The 20,399-nt window shown below is 54.3% G+C and overlaps 1 protein-coding gene across 1 annotated transcript; it reads right to left on the bottom strand.

Moving 5' to 3' along the window:
• Window positions 1-379: 379 nt before the first annotated feature.
• Window positions 380-15,388, bottom strand: LOC115510205. Its single transcript, XM_032592584.1, has 5 exons — window positions 13,804-15,388; window positions 10,789-10,948; window positions 9,876-10,041; window positions 9,240-9,434; window positions 380-628 (listed from the first exon to the last, which is right to left on the bottom strand). Exons 2-5 carry the CDS (start codon window positions 10,938-10,940, stop codon window positions 467-469), a joined length of 675 nt encoding a protein of 224 aa, XP_032448475.1. The 5' UTR covers window positions 10,941-10,948; window positions 13,804-15,388; the 3' UTR covers window positions 380-466.
• Window positions 15,389-20,399: the final 5,011 nt, after the last annotated feature.

Below are 20,399 nucleotides of genomic sequence, written 5' to 3'. Positions count from 1 at the left end.
TGTCCACTTTAGGGCTGCCCCCTGCGCTGCGGGAGGTCAGCAGCACCCCACCCCCAGGGCAGCAACCCCAAATCTCCAGACACTGCCGAATCTCTGTCTCTGGGGCTTGGGGGGCACACTCTTCCCTGCTGGGGTCTGGGATTTGCTTCATTCCCCCCATCCCACCCTGTCCTGGACCTCCTTCTGAAAATCACACCTCCCTACCCCAGCCTTCTTTTCTCTTTTTTAATTTTTTAAATATTTATTTTGAGAGAGAGAGAGAGAACATGTGTGCAAGCGAATAGGGAGGGGCAGAGAGAGAGAGGGAGAGAGGATCCCAAGCAGGCTCGCACCGTCAGCACAGAGCCCCACGTGGAGCTCGATTCCACGAACTGTCAGATCATGACCAGAGTCGAAATCAAGAGTCAGGTGCTCAGCCGACTGAGCCACCCAGGCGCCCCCAGCCTCATTTTCTCCATAGCTCTTACTAGCGTTCAACATTTCTCTTGTTCACTCGTGTGTGTAGCTGGTCGGACCTGCCACCTGGATTGAGCTCCGCGAGGGTGGGCGTTGGCTTGGGTCCCCAGTGCCCAGCACGAGGTCGTCTATATATTTGTTGAGTGGATGCCTGAATTCGGACCATCACCTCCTGCTTTAGGGATGAGAAAACTGTATCAGGAAACAAAACCAAAACCAAAACCAAAAACACAAAAACTGGATCAGAGAGGTTTGGTGACTTACTTGTGGTCACTCGGCTAAGTCTGATGCCAAGACAACGTGGGGCCTCCGCCTCTAGATTCAGGATCATTTTACTCTGTGTGCGCCTTTGAGGCCTGGGACAGGGTAGGCAATGCAGGGGGAGGCCAGTTTCCCTGAGTCCCAGGAAACAGGATTCCCCTGGGGCTTGAACCCACAACCGCCTGGCTATGAAGCCGATATGTGATCTCCCCAGTAGGTGTCACAGTGTGGGGCAGAGGGAAAGGGGGCCTTGCAGGGGGTGGATGATTAATTCATCCTAATTGACAAGGTTTTATTGAATTCCTAAAAGGCCCCAGGCTGGACATTTCAGAAAATATCGTTGCAGTGTCTCCCTGGGAAATGTCCTCCAGTATCAAGCGAGCAAGCAGATGCACTTTAAGATAAAAGTTTGTTGCATTTACCCAGTAAACATTCAAGTTTGGGGTGGGGGAGGTGGTGCTCAGAAGGGGGTGTGACTTCCTGAAGAAGGGAATGCGCTTTTCATAAATTACCAGGAGGAAAATTGTATGTGTCGGAATAAACTCTGTCCAAAAATATAGCAGGGCTACCTGATAGTTAATAATTCAGAGCTGTTCCCCAGCACGACGCAGGCTTTTAAAAATATTTCCTTGGGATCGTTGTTTAAAAATACTGTTAGTGGCTGGGAACCTTCTCGTTGCACTAGATGGCCATGATGGGCCAGCCTTGGTGGGGTCCCGGCGGACAAAGGACAGCGATGTATCTGATGCATCATGATGTGTGAGTAAGGCTGTGCTCCTCCGGGAAAGTGCCACGGACACCCTCTCATCTTCCTCACAGTCCCTCACAGCACGGAAAGGGAAGACGGTGGGGCTCAGAGAGGGCAAGAGGCCAGCCCCAGACCACACAGCTAGGAAATGGAGGAGGGGCTCTGAGGAGAACCCAGGAGGGGTGATGGAATTGCGATGCCCGCCCCCCCCCCCCCGGCTTTGGGCAGGGATTTCCCTTCTCTGTGCTTCAGTTTCCTCGTCTGTAAAATGGGGATGTTGATTCACCAGACAACACATAGTTACGGAGTACTCATTAAAATCGAAGTGTTTGGGGGGATTGCACGCTGGTGGGTCAGTCGGTTAAGCGTCCAACTCTTGATTTCAGCTCAGCCCATGATCTCATGGGCTCGTGAATTCAAGCCCTGTGTTGGGCTCTGTGCTGACAGCACGGAGCCTGCTTGGGATTCTCTCTCTCCCTCACTCTCTGCCCCTCCCCCATTCTCCTGCATTTGCTCTCTCTCTCTCTCTCTCCCCCCCCAAATAAATAAATAAACTTTATTTAAAAAAAAAATCTAGGGGCGCCTGGGTGGCTCAGTCGGTTAAGCGGCCGACTTCGGCTCAGGTCATGATCTCACAATCTGTGAGTTCGAGCCCCGCGTCAGGCTCTGTGCTGACAGCTCAGAGCCTGGAGCCTGTTTCGGATTCTGTGTCTCCCTCTCTCTGACCCTCCCCCGTTCATGCTCTGTCTCTCTCTGTCTCAAAAATAAATAAACATTAAAAAATAAATAAATAAATAAATAAATAATAAAAAAAAATCTAAGTGTCGGGGTGTCTGTCTGGCTCAGTCGGTGCGACTCTTGATCTCGGGGTTGTGAGTTCAAGGTTGACATTGGGTGTAAAGATTACTTAAAAATAAAATCTTAAAAAAAAAAAATTGCAAGTGTTGAATGGTGTTTGACCAAGACAGACCCAGCAGTCAGGTGGAAGAGTCAGATGAAGTACAGTTACACCCCATCACAAATGCTAATCAATGCTATCAAGAAAAATAAAGGGGAATAAAGGGACAGGGCAGGGAATGGATGCTTTAGTCAGGATAATTAATCAGGGAGAGCTCTCGGAACAGGTGCTAATTGAGTAGAGACCTGAAAAAAGGAGAGGGCCGAGAGAATTTGTGGAGGCAGAGGGCAGACAGAACAGCAAGTGCAAAGGCCCTGGGGTGGAATTGTGCCTGCCATATTGGAGGAACAGTGAGGAGGTCACAGTGGCTGGGGCAGAGGGAGCCATTGGGAGAGAGAGGGAGGTGAGTTCAGAGATGCCAGCAGTGGCCAGATGAGAAAGCACCCTGTGGAAGTCTGGATTTTACCCTGAGAAGGCTAGGGATCCACCAGAGGGGTGGTTTGCAAGGGAGGGACCAGCCATTCTGTTTGTTTTTAAAAGTCCTCTGTAAATTCTCCAGATTGATTGTCAAGTGAAGAAAAGCACGGGGCAGAACCATGTGCGTGGTCTGCTACTGTCTGCTTAAAAAAGAGAGAGAGAGAGAGAAAGGTATGCATTGGCTTGTATATGCATAAAATTATCTCTGGCATGATAGATGAAAATAGGAGGAAACAGTGCCTGCCTCTGGGGAGGAGTCCTGTCTGGCTGGGCCAGGTGGGAGGGATACTTTCTTTTTTCCACATTCGTTCTCGCACCTTTTGAATTTTGAGCCATGCAAATTTGTCACCTATTCAAAAAATAAATACTTTTTTGGGAAGTGAAAGAAATAAGATAAAAGAAAGGCCCCTTTGGCTGCCATGTGGATAATAGATTTTAGATGTGCCCAGATGGCGGTGGCTGGGAGATGAGGAAGAGGCCAGCTGGGGCCCCCTGGTCAGAATTTTTTGCTCCACTTTACAGGGAGGACCGTGGGGCTCAGAGAGGGCAAGCGCTGAGCCCCAAAGCACACAGCTAGGAAATGGAAGATGGTCCCAGATGAGAACCCATGCCTCGGTTTCCTGGGATTCCTCACTGCCTCCTTCTGTCCTCTGCTTTTGGGTCATCTGCCCTGCAGCATCATCCCCAAGACCCGGTGTGAGGGTTTTGGCTCCCAGGCCCTGTACCGATGGTGACCTTGCCCGAAGTATGTGCCCATAAATGTGTGCTGAGTGATAAATTCCTTCTGTCATCCATTCGCTCGTTCATTCTCTCGACAATTGTATGGAGTGCCTTCTCTAGGCCGGGCCCTGTGCTAGGCCCTGGGGTTCAGCCGTGAACAAGACAGGCCCTCACCTTGGTGGCACTTGCACTCCTGGGGCCAGGGTGTGGGAGGCAGGTGATTGCACGTTAACCAAACGGTGCGTAAGTGCTAGGAAGAAGACTAGAGAGAGTAGGGGGTAGTGAGTGAGAAGGGAGGCACCTTTAGATGACCACAAGAGCTCCTGTGGGGAGGGGGCATTAGAACAGAGGCTTCAAGGACACGCAGGAGTTGGTAGGGATCTAGGGGCAGAGCACCATAGGCAGAGGGAACAGTGAATGCAGATGTGTAAGAGGCATGTGGGAACTGGATTACTCCAGGGTAACAGAGTCATTCTGGAGGGTGCCGCGTCGTTCCAAAGGAGTTTTGCAATGAATGGAGCTGCCCCCTACGTCCCGTTTGTGGGATGGGGATGGTGGTGGCCTCAGCTCCGTGGGCTGCCTTGTGAGAGATTCTGGGAGAAGAAAATCCCAGAGTGGTGAGGCCAGAAGGGACTGTCCCATCCTTCGAGGATTCTGGGGTGTGCTGGAGAGGACCCGGTCATGTAGACAGAAGCCAGTGACTGTTCCTGGGGACTCAGCTGTCTGCCTTGTCACAGAGGGCAGGGTTACAGATGAGGAAGGGCTCCTGAAGGCTGGTGACGCTTAGCGCCAAGATCAGCAGTGTGACCACCGCCGATAGAGACTGACCTGAACAGCTGAGGCTCTGCTAGGAGGAAGGGAGGGCCTGGAGGCTGCTGGCGCCCCCGGCCACCTCCACGGTCCGTCCCACCACAGTCCCTGGCTCTGGCCCGGGAGACCTGGGTCTGGCCTCCTGTGCTGTTGCCATCTGTGCTCCACGGCTGGCCAGGCGTGCCCTGCTCTGGGGTGCCCATCTGGACGCCGAGCTGACAGCACATCCGGCTCAAGCAGGGCCTCTGACAAGGGCCATCGTCCCTAGATTCATCAGGCTCCCAGTGATTTTGTATTGGCTTGCGTCTGGCCCATCTCTTCCCCGGTGGTACTGCTGGGGAACGGGAAGGGACACAGGGGCTCACACTTCCTGTCTGCTCTGTGCGGGAGCCATCAACTCATTCCATCTTATACGAGCCCCCCCCCCCCCTTTACAGGTGTGGAAACTGAGGCTCAGCGAAGAGGGCGGTTTGTCTAAGGACACCTAGGTGTTAAAAAGCCAAGCCAGGATTTCAACCTCGGACTATTGGATTCCAGACCAGCACTTTCCACCAAGTCCCAATTCCCCACTGGCCTCAGACACCCAGAAGGGACTTGAAGTGTGGGCAGGGGGTTGACAAAGCCACACCTTCATCCCAGGTTCTGGGCTGGGGAAGGCCCGGGCCATGCTTCTCTGAGTTACGAGGAAGAGGAAGCGAGCCAGCCAGTAGGCTTTATGGGAACATGCTCCCTCCTCCCCGTGGAGCAGCCGGGACCTGGGCTCAGGTGACATATAGCACCTGCAGCTCGAGCCACCGCCTGCTTGGCCCACCAGCTACAATATTCCCAGAGCAGCGGGCAGGCGGGCCAAGGGCTTCAGTTCACTGGCCCGGCCTCGGGAAGCCCAAAGAGGGAGGTCAGGAATGCTGCTGCTGGGCTTCCAGAAGCGTCTCCAGTTTCTGTAGCTGTAGCAACGTCTGGAATGGACCCAGGGCAGTCTGACCCCTGCCCAGACCCCCTCCCAAATGCTGGCTCCCACTTGCACACTCAGGGGTCACTGCCACCAAGAATGGTGCCTTGTGCTCTTGGCTTGTTAGGGGCCTTGGAGACTCTGGGGAAAACCCACAGTAGTGGCCCTGTGCCTGAAATGCCACCATCAGCCAGCATCACTGTGGGTTAAGAAATGCCTTGTCCCAGCCACCTTTAAAGAAAAAAGCCGCCTGTAATCTCACAAGGGAGAAAAGGCCAACTCTTGTACATATCAGTGAAATAATAACCGGCCAGAGGGGAGGAAAGAGCACCAACTTCCTGTCAGGCTCATTAGACTTGAACTCTAGCCATGAGCCAGGCCTCCATGCCAGAGGCCTCTCTCTGCTCACCCGGCCCCACCTCTGCCCTTCGGCCTCCCTCAAAGGCCTCCCCTTGTCCTGCCCCGGGGCCCCTGTGGATCAAGACCCCACCAGCCCTCACTTGCACCACTGTAGCAGCCTCTCAGCTGGTCTTGGTGGCTCTACCCACCCTCCACAGAGGCCACAGAGTCTTTCTTCTCACACGCAGCTCCAACCCTCTCTCTCCCCACCTCAAAGCCTCACCATGACTCCCCAGAAGCCCCAGAACTGGATCCTGACATTAGCCTGGCCTTCAGGGCCTTTTATGGCCCAGTTAGAATCATCAGTCCAACCCCACCCCTGAGTGTTGGAGGGAACGGACTCTGGGTTTGCTGTGTGACCTTGAGCAAGTTCCTTGACTTATCTGAAACTCGATTCTTCATTCTGAAAGGTGAAATCGGCCGCTGCCACAAAGAGAGCAGGGTTTAAATTGTGTGATTCCAAAGAGCTCATGCCTTGTAGCCCTGGGCCAGACATACAGTCAGGGCTCCATAAAGGTAGCTGTCCTTAATTATCACTGGTCCCACGAAACCACTAAAATATTCGCCCACTGTGCTGTGCTGTTTCCTGTTTTTGAACCTGTGCAGGTGCTGTGTTCTCTGCCTTGGCAACACGGTGAACTCCTATTCCTTCAACACCCATCTCAGAAAGTGCCCTGACCAGTGTCATCTCTCCTTTCTTAGGACACTCCTCCATATAGGCCAAACAGCTGACCTGGAATTTTTCCATTTACTTGTTGATCCTCCACCATATGACTGTGGGCTCCCAGGGCAGCGGCTGACAAATGACTGGACCAAACCATCAAGGAAGGACTGGGGTGATGGGGAGGGGGAGAGGTGAAGGGAGAGGGTTTCTGTGGTTGGCCACTGCAAAACAAAACTTCCATTCATTCAATCATGCATTCACTCATTCATTCATTCATTTAACAAATATATATTGACCTCCTTCTCTGACTAAAACCACTTGCTGACTTTCTACAGCTTCTAGAATCATATCCCAAAACTCTCCTCCGTGGCCCACAAAGCCCTGGAGATCCAACCCTGTGAGACCTCACCGACCTCAGTCTTCCTGTCCCTCTCTGCTCCAGAACCCTGGCACCCCTTCGGTTCCTCAAGGAAGGCCATGTTCTAGAATGTCCTCTTCCTGACCTTTCCAGGCTGGCCCCCTGGAGAGGCCCTTCCGGCTCACTCTGCTTAAATGGGGTCTCAGCCCTTGCTTGGCACACCCCATCTCAGCCCCACATCTGTCTCCTTCCTCACACTCACAGCCCACACCCCAGACACACTTGCGGGATTAGGCAATTAGCACCCGCTCCTCACTAGGCTGTGAACTCCCCACTTCCGAGCCTGCTTAGCCTCTCTGGTGCCTGCTGGAGAGGCCTCGCCTTCAGAAAGCCGCCTGGAGAGCCCTGGGAGGCCAGAGCCAAAAGGGGCTTTGGTGAGAGCGTAGGTCCACCTCCTCGCGTTGTAACAATAATAAAAATAATCATAATTCCAACAATAACAACAGCTAACACTTCCCACGTGCCAGGCGCTGCCCTTTCCATGCACTGTTTTCTTTAATCCGTGCAACAATCCCATAAGGGAAGGTTCATTATATCCCCCACTGGACCGAGGGGAAAACTGAGGCTGGGAGAGGTTGACTCGCATCCCCCCCGCCCCCCCCGTTCCCTTTCCCAGCCCAGACCAAAGAGTCTGCGCCCTTACCAACTACTGGGCTACACTGCCAGATGACAGATGACTGGGGAATAGCCACAACAAATACCACAGCGATGGCAGGGCCGTGACAAGCCTGAACTGGCTGGACACTCTCTATTTTCAGCGGTGTGACCTCAGACAGGCCACATAACCTCTCTGGCCTCAGCTTCCCCATCTGTAAAATGGAGGTAAATGTATCCCCTTCATCAGATCAAGCATTCTCAGGAGGGAGGCCTACGGGGCCTTTACTACTAAGTGGAGGGGCCTGGACGCCATCAGGGCAGGATTCTGGGGGTCCTGAAGCACTGCCTCTGGGCCCAAGGCCTCCCCCACAGGCAACCCCACACACAAAGCCAGCCCTGCCCACAACAGCTCTATGCCTGGCTCCAGCAGGACCCTGCCAGGGCAGCGTGAGTAGAGTCATAAACACCCTTCCTGGAGAGCCCTCAGTGACTGCGCGCTCCCCTCTGGAGAGGGGAGATGACATTGGGGTGATTACACCCAAGGGTCCTGGGTGAGCAGCGGGCAGCCGACCTGCCCCGAGTGGAGCCCTGAGCCACAGGGACCCCAAGCACCCCCAGTCCTGACACCTGCTTCCCTTGCCCCCACGGGTCCTGGCAGCGGGAACGGGGCGTCGCTGGAGCCTCCCCTGGGCCGTGCCAACCTCCCTGTGCCCAGACAAAGCCCCCTCCCCCTGGCCTCTGGGGGAGGGGCAGGCGGGGAGAGGGAGCCAACAAAGGCAGCCAGTGGGGCTGCGCCGGGGGCTCGGGCGACCCCCTCCCCGACCTGCCCAGAGCGCCCACACCCCCTCCTGCCACTCGGCCGCCCGCTCGGCTGGGGCGCCCGGCACCGTTGCTATGGCGGCCGCTCTGGGGAAGCTGCAGCTGGGTAATTATTGCGAACATCCATCCTGCCTCCTGCCCGCCCGGGAGAGCAGGGGAGCGAGCAGCCGGGGCCAGGCCAGCCCCTCCTCGCCCGCCGGGTGGCCGCACCCTGGCCTGGCCCGGCGCCGCCGGAGGTATGCGGGGGAGGAACGCCGCGCAGGCAGCCCGGTGGGCAGACGGCTACCCAGCTCCGGCAGGGGCCCGCGGGGCTGCCCGGGAGACCCCTGCTTTCGCCCCTGCCCCCCACCCCTGGCCCACCCTTGGAGCTGACCGACCAGCCCGGAACTTGTTTTTTCTAACTATAAACACACACCACACACAAAACCAGCCAGAGAGCCTCCTTTGTTCAAACAGAATCTTTCCTTGGCCTTTTTTGGGGGCAGTGGGAGCCAACAGCGCCTGGTCTGGGCTACGGCCTCTTACACGGGACCGTCCCCCTAGATGAGGAGGTCCCCCTGGGGCCCCACCGTGGGCTCCGCCGCCTTCTCTGGCCCAGAAGCTCGCCCTGGCCCCGGTGTCTAAATATAGCTCAGCCTGGCTGAGCCTGAGGTCACACACACTCCCGACTGCCTGGGGTGACCATGCTCAGGCCGGCGAGTGACGTCCATGGGTTTGGGTATCAGACGAGTATTTCAGGAGCCAGGGCAGTGCTGGGCTCAGAGCCCCAGCCGCAAAGCAGGTGTGCCTTTCCCCCGGGGCTCATGGACCCCTCAGAGAGACTTGCAGCCATGGCTTACAGAGCACACACTGTCAAGGGGACACAGACAGGCTCCCTCACACACCGGAGGCAGGATGGGAAGAGGGCCCGGAGGGAGCTTTGATGCCCACAAGGCGATGTCAGGTTTGAGGGAAGGGGTGGGGTCCGGGCAGAGGGGAGAGGGGGCAGGCACAGCCTCTTGTGGGCAGGAGTGGGGGGCGCACCTCGGTCAGCATGCAGGGCCCAGGAGCAGCGGGAGGCCACTCTAGCAGGCCAGGGGTCAGCAGGCTACAGAGCACGGGGACACTCTTCCTCTCCTTTGGCCCCTGTTGCCCCTTGGGGCTCTGCACAGGCTGGGACACTTGGCAGAGGGCACTCGGCAGGAGAGATCTGCCGGAATCCTTGATTTCCAAAGGTCTCTGGTGGCAAGAGAGGAAATGGAGGGGCCATGAGGGCAGTGGGGAAGCTGGCAGGGGCCACCGGTAAGGCAAGGACCCCCAGGAATAATGGGTTCGAGGAGAACAGGAAGACCAGACGGGACTTGGGGGCTGAGAGGGAGCAAGGGGTTGGTCTGCGTCTCTGTGTTTGTCCAGGGGTTTGGGCTGCCTGTGTATCCCGCCCCCCAGACTTGGGTCATCTAGGTGCTGACCAGGGCCCTGCAGGGGAGGTGGGCATTCCAAATAAGAGGCAAAATGTTGGTCGAGAGGGAGCCCAGCCCTGGCATGTCACCACACGTTGGGGCCCCGGGGAGAAGGTCATCTGCTCCTTCACCACAGATGGAGGGAAAGCGGCCTGGGCTCCAGCACAGCCTTCTGGGCAGGGGCCGTCCGGCCCCGATGGCCTTTGGCCCTCACACTTACAGTCATGGCAATAAATCTTCCCAATGGGGCAAGTTTTCCATCCGCAAAGCTCTTCCCCATCCAGCATCTTACACTGGCTTCATTCGAACAGCCCTGGTGCTGGGCTGGGCGGGAGGAACAGCCATCGCAGGCGTCCAGAGACTGAGGCCCGGAGAGGCGACCTGACCTGCCCAGGCAGGGAAAGAGGGAGGGATTGTGATGTCAGGTGCCCGATAAGTGGTGGGTACCAGACACGCTCACTCAGGCTGCAGCTAGAAAGTGTCAGGAGCAGAGCTTGAACTCATGGCTGACCCCCGGTCCAGGGCGGCTCTGTCCTCCTGAGACAGAGGCTAGCAAGGGTCTGAGGTGGGGCCACAATCCACTCCCTTTGCCAACATGTCTTCTGAGACCAGAAGCCAGAGGAGCAGGGGCCCAAGACAAGCATAAATACCCATAGCAATTATCCAGTCTGACAGTGACCACTTCTGTCTTACACACGGGGAAACTGAGGCTCTGGCCAGGACCAGACCCAAAGAGCCTGCTGTTTCCCAGATCATGGAGTGGCTGGAGCCGGGTGGGTAAGTCCCATGTATTCCCAGAGCTCTGTGGGGTGCAGCCATCCAACAGTGCTTGCGTTTGGAATGTGAGACAAAGAACTGTGGATGTAAATTCAGAAGGAAGGGTTCCGGGCCAAGCTCGCGGCTAATAGCAGCCCTGGGAGTCGCAGGTCACTGGGGTAAAGCGGCTCAGGTCAGGAGGGCTGAGGAAGGCCACACCACAGCCAGCACCCGCCATCTTCAGAAACCCAGAGGGTGCAAGGGGCCGTGACGGTGCGCGGCGGGGCGCCCCACGCCCTCATCCCTCCGTCTGCCTTCCTCCTCCCTCTGTCCCTCTCGTCCTGGAGGGCAGTCCCAGGGCTGGGCACAGGGCATACCGGGGTGGGTCAGCAGCCGTGATCCGGCCCCCTTGGTGCTCCATTGTCAGTTCCTCGTCTGCAAAACGGACGTCGTGGCAGCCATGTCCTGAAGTTGTTGGAAGGGTGCGCTGACACGTGTGGAAGGCCGGGGTGATGGCAGCTGTGTTCATGTCACTGACTGTAGATAATAACGGCGGTGGTGATTAGCTGCAAGCCAGCTCCCTGCCTGGCATTCATGGCAGGCAGTGCAGGGCCCCTCCCCGCCCCCCTCCGCCGCTTCCAGCTTTGCGTCTCACACCCAGACCCAGACCAGACCCTTCTCCCATCAACATGCCAGGTTCACCCCAACCTCGGGCTTTTGTTCAGGCTGTTCTGCCGACCCCGGAAGGTGCTTCCCTTGCTCCCCAAATCCTACTCGTCTCTCAGATCCCTTTCCTCACCAAGACACACACACGCTTCTCCAGCCTTCGTGTATCTTGGGCTCCCTGGGGAGTCAGCACTACCTTCTGGCACACATTTTTAGCTCCTTGCCATTACAGGGCCTGGGCTTTGAGGCTGTATAGGCCTGAGTTCAGATCCTGCTTCCCCTCCCTCTGAGCCACGGCTCCCTCACTTACAAGGTGGGGGCAATTACAGCACCCAGTGCAGGGAGTGCCTCAGGCTTGGTGTGGGGTCAGGGGCACTGCAGGTACTTTGTAAGGAACAGGCCATTATTACGGTTCTATCTCTTTTGGTTCCTGCTATGCTTTCCACCTCCCAAGCCTGCCCTTCTTTGTTCCACACTGCCAGTGTGGCGGAAGCCTTAGGAAAAAGAGCTCCCAAAAGGGGCAGGGACTTCACCAAACTTCCTCTTCCTTTAGATATGGGAGAAATTTGGAGGCTGGGAGATTCCTCCGTTTTCCCTGAAATCACCCCAGGCAGGAGGTCACTCACTAGCAGGACAAACCGAGATGGCTGGAAAGTTCCCTGTAATCCAGGTTTCAAAGCCATCCCAATAGAGTGATTGGAGGCTTGGGAGGTAAGGATCATGCTGGGGAGAGATGGTCTGATACAAAAATGTGATACACTGGGCAGCTGAGTGCCAGTGATGTGCACAGAAGCAGGCGGTCTATGCCCTGTGTGGGAGTGTGGCTTTGCTCTCTGGCTTCCCCGGGCTGCGATTTTTTAGTACTCGTCACAGATGGGGTACCCAGTGTCTTCAGTAGTGCTGGGAGGTTAGCCAGCTACCTATCCCAGAGAAATTGCTCCATGCACAATGAGGCCTGCCCAGGGCCGTTTGTGGAAGCAAAACAATAGAAATCATTTAAATGTTCAATAGGGGACTGGACAAGAAACGACGGGCCAGCTCACATGGTGGAATAGTGCTCAGCTGTTAAAAAGCAGGCGGTTGTATGTGTGCGGACCCAGAACAATGCCCATATGACATTCAGTGAAAAATGAGGCACCTTGCAGAACAGAACATGCAGAACGTTACCACTTATGTGAGAAGCACACACACCTCTACATCCATAGTTATAGATACAGTTGATGCAGATATAGACGAAGGTATAGTCACACCCGCAGATGGAAATGTACATACAGAAGGAAAGATACAGACATATACACAGGATAGCAAAACGTTCAAGGGCATACCCACTAACAGGCAGTAATGTTTGAGGGGAATGAGGCTCAGGAAATTCAGGGGAATTACTCCGGTTTTTGTCTGCTACATTTTGTTAATGCTTGAGATATTGCAAGGAGAACGTTTCCCTGAAATATGTGCATAACGCTAAAAATTAAAAAAGAAAAGAGCCTGGCCACGTGTCTGGCATCTGGAGGCAGGGCTGGGCCGGGATCTCACGGGAGGCTGCTCTGTGGGGGTCAGGCCCGCTGGGTAGTCTCAGGCTGAGCCTGGAGCTCCTTCCTACACCAGCTGTGGCTCTTTCTCCCCAAGGCCAGAGGCAGAGAGAACTGGCTTTGGTGGCAGCAGCAGCACATGCAGGTTTCCTAGTCTGGGAAGTCTGGAAGTATGTGAACGCTGAGCACTTACCCCGCAAGATGGGCTCACTTCCACCCCAAGATGCAGGGAGAGCCCTGGAACCTGGCAGATGGCCACCTCGGAACATGTAGGCACAGAAGCGGGTGAGGGTCCCGTGAGCCCCAGGCCTGTGGTTCCCAGACTGTGTGTTCCCAGACTGTGCTTGCACCTGAGCCGGATGAACACTGTGCCCCTCGCTTACACAGACCCGCAGCCAACGAGGCCATGGGTGGGAGAGGGGAGAAGGCCATTCATGTACATCCTGGGTGCTGGACCCTGAGCTAAACGCTTTTCCTGCTGTGTATCTTTGGCCTTCCAACAATTGTTTAGAATCGTTCTTTTTTATTTTAATTTTGGGTTGTTTTTTTTTTTTTTGGACACACAGAAGTTGAGGAGGTTTTTCAACCTGATGAGGACAACAAAAGGTTAAAAGCCTTCCAACAACACAAAAGGATATATAGTGAAAAGCTGATCTTTTCCTCACCTTCTCTCCCCAGCCACCCAGCTCCCTCCCCAGAGAATCCACGCACATGAACATGTGTGTGTCCATTCACACCCCTCCTCTGATACTAGTGGAAGGTCTCCAGACAAAACGTTCTGTACCTTGCCCTTTTCACTAAAAATATGTATCTTAGAGCTTCTTCCATTGCGGTACACGCGAGCTGGCTCATTCTTTTTCATGACTGGATTTCCATGGCACATGGAAGTCTTTAATATTCATGTAATTGATCTAGAATTCTACTCCCATGGTTTTCTGCCTTTCCCCTGTGCTTACTTCTGTTGTGCACAACAGCCCTGGGAGGCGGGCGGTTCCCCATGTCCCAGGTGAGGGAACTAGGGTGACCGACCATCCCCGTTTGCCTGGGACTGTCCTAGTTTTAGCAGGGAAAGCACCGCATCCTGGGGAAATCCTCATTCTTAGGCAAACCAAGATGGTTGTTCGCCCTAAAGGAAACCGAGGCTCAGAGGGGGTAGGGACATTCTCCAAGACCTTGTGCTCGGTCAGCACAGGCTACCTGATGATGACGACACCTCAGGAGGACTGGCAGCATCTCCTGCTTAGTAAGTGTTTCCTCCGTGTGTAACTGCACCTCCTCTGGTCTCACCACAGCCTGGGAGGGAGACTGCAGGGAATCACGAACGGAACCTGTGGTCTCCAAACCTGGGTTCCATCTCGGCTACAGGGCTTGCTCGCGTGTGTGACCGTGATGGTCAGTTCCATCTCAGCCTCTGATCCTGGGCCCAGAACAGACACTCAACAAGTGTCTGTTAAGCGAGAAAGAAAATGAATGAATGAATGAATGAATGAATGAAGTACTAACATTTGTTATTCACATTTTATAGATGGAAAAACTGAGGCACAGAGAAGCAAAGTCACTGACTCAGAATCACACAGCTTGTACGCATCAAGGTCAGGATTTGAATCTACGTGGAGGCTCCAGAGCCCATGAAACTCTTCCCTCTTCTGGAATGTTCTTGTCCACATTACCCTCCATTCGTGCCCCCCTGCCTCTGACTCCCAAGGTCAGTCCCTAGTTCACTCCCTCCTTTGCTGCCCTGCACTGCCCAGGCCCCTGCTTCCTTTCTCAAGAGTCTGCCCTTCCCTGCTCCTTGCTCTTGGCTCAGGGGCCCTGCTCTGCACCCCACTCTGTCCCCCTGCACTGGATGCTCGTCTGAAGTCCAATGTCTGAGCCCCAGCCTCCTCCATGGACTTTGTTTCATTTGTTCAATTCATTTGTCCAACTCTCCATTCCTTTGCTCAACAAACATTTACTGAAACTGAAATGAGCCAGCTCAACCCCTGGTTCTGGAAATTCAGAGATGAATCTAGCCTGGGCCTTGTCCTCAGGGGACAAGGAAAACCAGACAAAGAAACAGCACTTGTGACCCCGCAAGAAAGCACTCCGGTGGAGATGGCCCAGGCACACAGCGGCAGAGGGAGTGGCAGTGGGGAGCTCCCAGCCTGGGGGCCCTGGGAAAGCTCCCTGGGGAAGCTTATGCCAGCGTCTGGAAAGATGAGGAAGAGTCAGTAAGACAGAGAGAAGGGGGAAAAGAGAGAGCTCGGGGAGGGGTGTTGTAACACCCAGACAAACCGGCCTGGAGGTAGGTGAGACCAGAGGCACTCAGAAAGTGCAAGTTGTTCCCTACAGCTGAGGCCCAGGCTGTCCTCAGGTGGGACGGGGTGGCCTTGGGAACCCCACCCCTCTCCTGGTTACCCAGCCAGCTCCGCGCTGAGCAGGGTTTCCAAGAATCTCATGTCTAGGAACTGACCAGAAAAAAAAAAAATCAGCGATGTGGACATGGAATTATGTATGTATGGAGGCTGTTTATCACGGTGTTCTTTGTTACAGCAAACAAGTGCAAACAGTGCCCAGCCATGAAAAATCACCACTTTAGCCAAGAATCCACCACTGGCTGGAGTCATCCGAATGGCTTAGAAATCAGGTTAGCAGAGGTTATTTAACGGCACTAGAAAAATGCATCTGGCGTAACGTTAAGTAAAAAGCAGCAAAATGCAGGGGCTCCTGAATTTCGTACACCATGCCACTCTCGATCTCCGGGTTGTGAGTCTGAACCCCAGGTTGGGTATGGAGGTTACTTAAAATCTTTAAGGGGCCCCCGGGTAGCTCAGTCGGCTGAGCGTCTGGCTCTTGGTTTCCACTCGGGTCATGAGCTCAGGGGGCGTGGGATTGAGCCCCGCATCAGGCTCTGCCGTGCTGAGCCTGGAGCCTGCTTGGGATTCCCTCTCTCCCTCTGCCCCTCCCCAACCCGCGCGCGTGCGCACTCTCATTCTCTCCAATTAAAAAAATAAAAAAATAAATTTTTAATCTTCAAAAAAACCCAAAGACAGCAAGATGCAAACTAGCTTATTATTCTAAGTTATATGTATGTATAGATATATGTATATATAAAGATATTAGGAAATGCGTCGAATACTTCACAATGGTTACCTCTGGTGGTGGGCTAACCTAGGGGTTGTATTTCCTTTTTTAAGATAATTTCCTGTGTTCTCTGATTTTGCAACAGTGGGCCAGTCTCACTTTTATTTTCAGAGGCGGAATCGAGGAGACAAGGTCCGTGAGGCCACAACTTCCCTTTCCAGTCTCTCTCGAACCCTCCATTGAGCCACACAGAACGTCCTGTTGCCTCAACATCCCTGTGCCTCCAGTCTCTGAGCTTTTGTCTCTGCTCTTCCTCCATCTGAGTGCCCTTCCCTTTCCCTCTCCATCCTGTGAACCCCGGCTCCCCGCCTCCCCCGCCCCACTCCCAACCCCTGGCCTCCCAGGCCTGCCTCAGGGCCCTTCCTCTGAGGACCTCACACACACGGAGCACCCACCCTGTGGAAAGGCAGGTTTATGGACCCAGACCCCACATCACAGCCTGGGCTGCTGGAGGGAAGGACCCTGCCTCATCTATACCCTCCCCAGATGCTCTATATGGGGCCGAGGACTTATTTTTATTTACTCTTCACCACAACATTTTTTGAATATGTCTAAACCTACAGAAAATAAAGCAACAAACACCCCTCTACCCTTCAGTTAGATTCTCCACTATTCGCTTTGAAATTCCCTGTCTTGCTGACCCAGTGCAGACATCTTGGCCAGAGCTGGGAGCTTGGAAGGTGCTCAATGCTCGCTGGAATGAAGGAAAGGAGGAACGAGGACATGGTATTGCTCTCTCTCTCTCTCTCTCTCTCTCCTCTGCCTCAGGGAGAAAACTTGCAGAGCAAAGCACGGCTTTTTCTAAAATGCAGACACAGGCACCCACCTGCTCGGAAGCCGGCTGCCCACAGTCAACGCGGCCCCCGCACAGACCCCCAAGGCCCCATCATGCCTTCCCGCCCCATCGCCTGCTGACCCCCGGAAGACAGTGTTGTCCCATACCTGCAGCCCCGACAGGCTCTGGCACTGGTGATTTGGGGCCTCTGTCATCCTCACTCACCTGGCAGGGGCGCATGGCCTCTCCCTTCCCTATCCCTCGCAAGGGTCACATCCTCAGAGAAGCAAGTGGAGGCCTTTGCTGACCTTTCCTGGGCCCGCTGGTACCGAGGGCAATCTCTGTGAGGGCGACCACTTGTCCTGGTTTGTCCGGGACTTTCCGGTTTGGCACTGAAAGTCCTGTGTCTTGAGGACACCTCAGCCCCGGGCAGATCCCGTGACTGGTCACCCTAGATTCTGCTTCCACTCCTCCCACCAGGCCTGCTAAGGCCACATAACGGGTCCAAGGAGATGTTTGGTGTCACTGGCTGACTGCCTGGAGGGAGGGAGGGAGGGAGGGAAGAAGGAAGGAAGGAAGAGGAAGGAAGGAACAAGTGAACGAACGAGTGAATGAATGAATGAATGAATGAACAAATAACCCCACCTCCTTTAAATCTTTGCTCAGATACCCCTTCTCCGCAGGGCCTCCTTGGCTCCCCTGTCTCAGCTAACAACCTCTCCAGTACCCTCCTCCCTCTCCCTGCTGGACGTGTTCTTCCGGCATTTATCACGAACCAGCATTCTCTCTGTGTCACTATTCATTTCCTTTGGGGTCTGGCTCCCCTATGAGAGTGTCCCCTCTACCCTGGCAGCGGTTTCCCTGTTGTGTTTGCTGCTGGATCCCCAGTGCCTCCAATAGCAGGTGCTCAGCAGGCGATAGTTGAATAAAAGAATGAATGGTGACCGAATGAGTGGACCCTGCACTTTCCCCGCTCCACCTTCTTTTTATGCATTTCGTCTTTTGTTTAGTTTGTTCAACAGACATCAGCACACACCGTGTCCATGCAGGGTGTGGGCGGGGGCCTACAAAGCAGAGTGCCCAGTCTAACGGGCTGGTGGTGGGAGGGACAGAGACCAGGCTGTATGTGGGTCCGCAGACCTGGCATTTGGAGCTGGGGTCCCTGGGGCAGGACTTGGGCACTGCAACAGTCCTAAGAGGCCAGGATCATAGTAACCATGGCCAAAATATCTTGAACATTTGCTATGTCCCACCCACTGTTCTGAGGCTTTTACATGTAATTTTCTCAGTGAATTCTCAAATTGTGGAGGTGCAGATGAGGAGACTGAGGCTAGGGAGGCTGAGTTACTTTCCCAGGGGGCCACAGCAGTAAGTGCGGGGGTCGGAATCGGACTCTGGAGCCAGCTGCTAACCTTGCTACCATAGGGAAGGAAGGAGGCTCGGCGGGGGGGGGGGGGGGGGGGGGCGTCTCTTACTGAGGTCACTGAGCTGCTCAGAGGCAGGGCTGGGCTACACAAAAGGGTCCACAGGACTACAAAGGCAGCCTGGGTCCCAGTAGGTGGCTGTCCTAGAGTTGGTGCTGAGGGGGATGAAGGGAAGATGGACAGGAAGCAGGGGAGGGGTACAGAGACCAGGCCAGGCCGGTTGGGGTCCATGTTGAAGGGGTACAGAGAAACCGCCTGGGACAGGCAGACAGGGGGTACCCAGCCTGTCTGGGGAGATGGGGGCAGACTTCTTGGTGGCGGTGTCCCCTTCCTCTTCTCTCCTAGCCAATGGGTTGGGAAGCTGTGGCCAACTGTCTCCAAGCCTTCACATGGGCTGGCCACCAATCCGCTGGGTCTGGAGGGGAGCATACAAAACGCCAGCGTGGGCAAAAGCCCCCTCAGGGGCCCTTCCTCCTGGGCTCCCTGCCTCTGTCAGCCTGGCTCACCCCAGTGATACCAAAGCTCATCCCATGTCAGGAGCTACGCTGAGTGACCCCAGGCACTCTAACTTATTCAGAGCTTACACCTACCTGTCACAGGAAAATCAAGTTCAGACTGTGGGGTAACTGCCCACGTCACCAGTGGAGGTGGGGTTCCAAGCCCGACTGTCTGGCTGCAGAGCCTGTGCCCCTCACCCCTACCCGGGAGGTGGGGCCCTGGCTCACCCTGGCGGCCACCCTGCCAGCCTGTGCATTGAGCAGACACCGAATTCAAGCCCCTACTGTGTCCCCACAGCCCAGCAGAGGGCTCAGAGCGAGTAGGCACACATGAACACATCTCTTGTTCAAAATCTAGCAGCAGTGACTTCCCCCTTGGGCTGCTCCCTCTCCAGGTCTGGGAAATAATAGCCCAATCCCCAATTTGGACAGGATTCAAGGCTTTTCAGAGGTGTCCCTTCCTTGGAGGACAGCAAAGCAGCAAGGACACTGACTTTCAAGAGGCAAACCTGGAAATGAACCTTAGCTCCACCCTCGACTGTTTGCAAAGGGCAGGCGGCAGCTCCCTGAGCCTCAGTTTCCCCATCTGTCACATGGGGTTGATGGTATTGTAAGGAGACAACATGAGCCTACGCCAGGCACACAGTAGGTGCTTGGGAAGGGTGGTTTCTTTCCAGAGGGTCACAACCACCTCCGGGGTCAGTGCCTGACCACCCTCCCTATTTTTAAACCATGGATGTTTTAAACCATGATGTGTCGGAAACATACAGAACAGCACAGAAAGGAGCTGGGCCTGGCGGGAGTTCAGATTCCTGGCTGGAATCTGAACAGGGCCTCCACCTTCAGAGTGTTTCCCTTGGGCCCCGTGTCTGTATCACGTGCCTTACGTGTGCCATGTCCTTCCTTCTGTCCTCTCTGCTTCCTCTGGAGGGGGTCCTTGGGTTACCCCAACTTACAGGTGGAGAGACCAAGTGTCTGAGAGCTGAGGTTGGCTTACAAGGCCCACAGCCAGGGAGTGGTTGAAGCAGGATTCGGTTTTACATCCAGGTAGGTTTACTGACATGTTCTCCATGTATTATCAAATGAAAAAGCAGCATGTAGGGCAACAATATAATTTGGGAGAGTATCATTGAGATGTAACAGGGGAGGGGGCACTTGGGTGACTCAGTTGGTTGAGTGTCCGACTCTTGATTTTGGTTCAGGCCTTGATCACGGTCATGAGATTGAGCCCCGCACCTAGGTCCACACTGATAATGGGATTCTCTTTCTCATCTCTCTCTCTCTCTCTCTCTCTCTCTCTCTCTCTCTCTCTCAAAATAGAATAGGATAGGATAGGATAGGATAGGATGGAATGGAATGGAATGGAATGGAATGGAATGGACTAGACTAGAATAGAATAGAATAATAATAAAATAAAATAAAATGTAACAGGGGAAAAAAATAAATAAAATGTAACAGGGGTTGTCTCTACATGATAGGATTATGACCTTACCATTTTTTTTCTTTTGCTTATCTGTATTTCCTAACTTTTTATAGCAGCTTTATGCTGATGTAATTCACATATCACACAATTCACTCATTTAGAGTCCAATTCAACGGTTTCTGGTGTATTCACAGAGCTGTGCATCCAACACCACTATTTGCTAAGTTTGTCATCATTCCCCCACAAAACCCTACTCATTAGCAGTCACTCCCCATTTCCCCAAACCCCTGCTCCTAGCCATAAGCAACCACTTTTTGTCTCTCCAGATGTGTCTGTTCTGGACCTTTCATATAAATGGATTCACACAATGTGTGGTGCTTGTGTCTGGCTTCCTTTACTTAATATGCCTTCAAGGTTCACCCGTGCTATAGTGTGCGGTCGGCACTTTATTCCTTTTAATGGCTAAGTAGCATCCCATGTTATATTTCTCAATTCATCAGTTGAAAGACATTCAGGTTATTTCTACTTTTCTGGGTATTATGAATAATACT

Source organism: Lynx canadensis, chromosome A3 (assembly GCF_007474595.2).
Source record: "Lynx canadensis isolate LIC74 chromosome A3, mLynCan4.pri.v2, whole genome shotgun sequence".
NCBI classification, from domain to species: Eukaryota; Metazoa; Chordata; class Mammalia; order Carnivora; family Felidae; genus Lynx; species Lynx canadensis.
The sequence above is the reverse complement of the archived record's forward strand: the minus strand, read 5'-3'. Positions and strand labels throughout refer to the sequence as shown.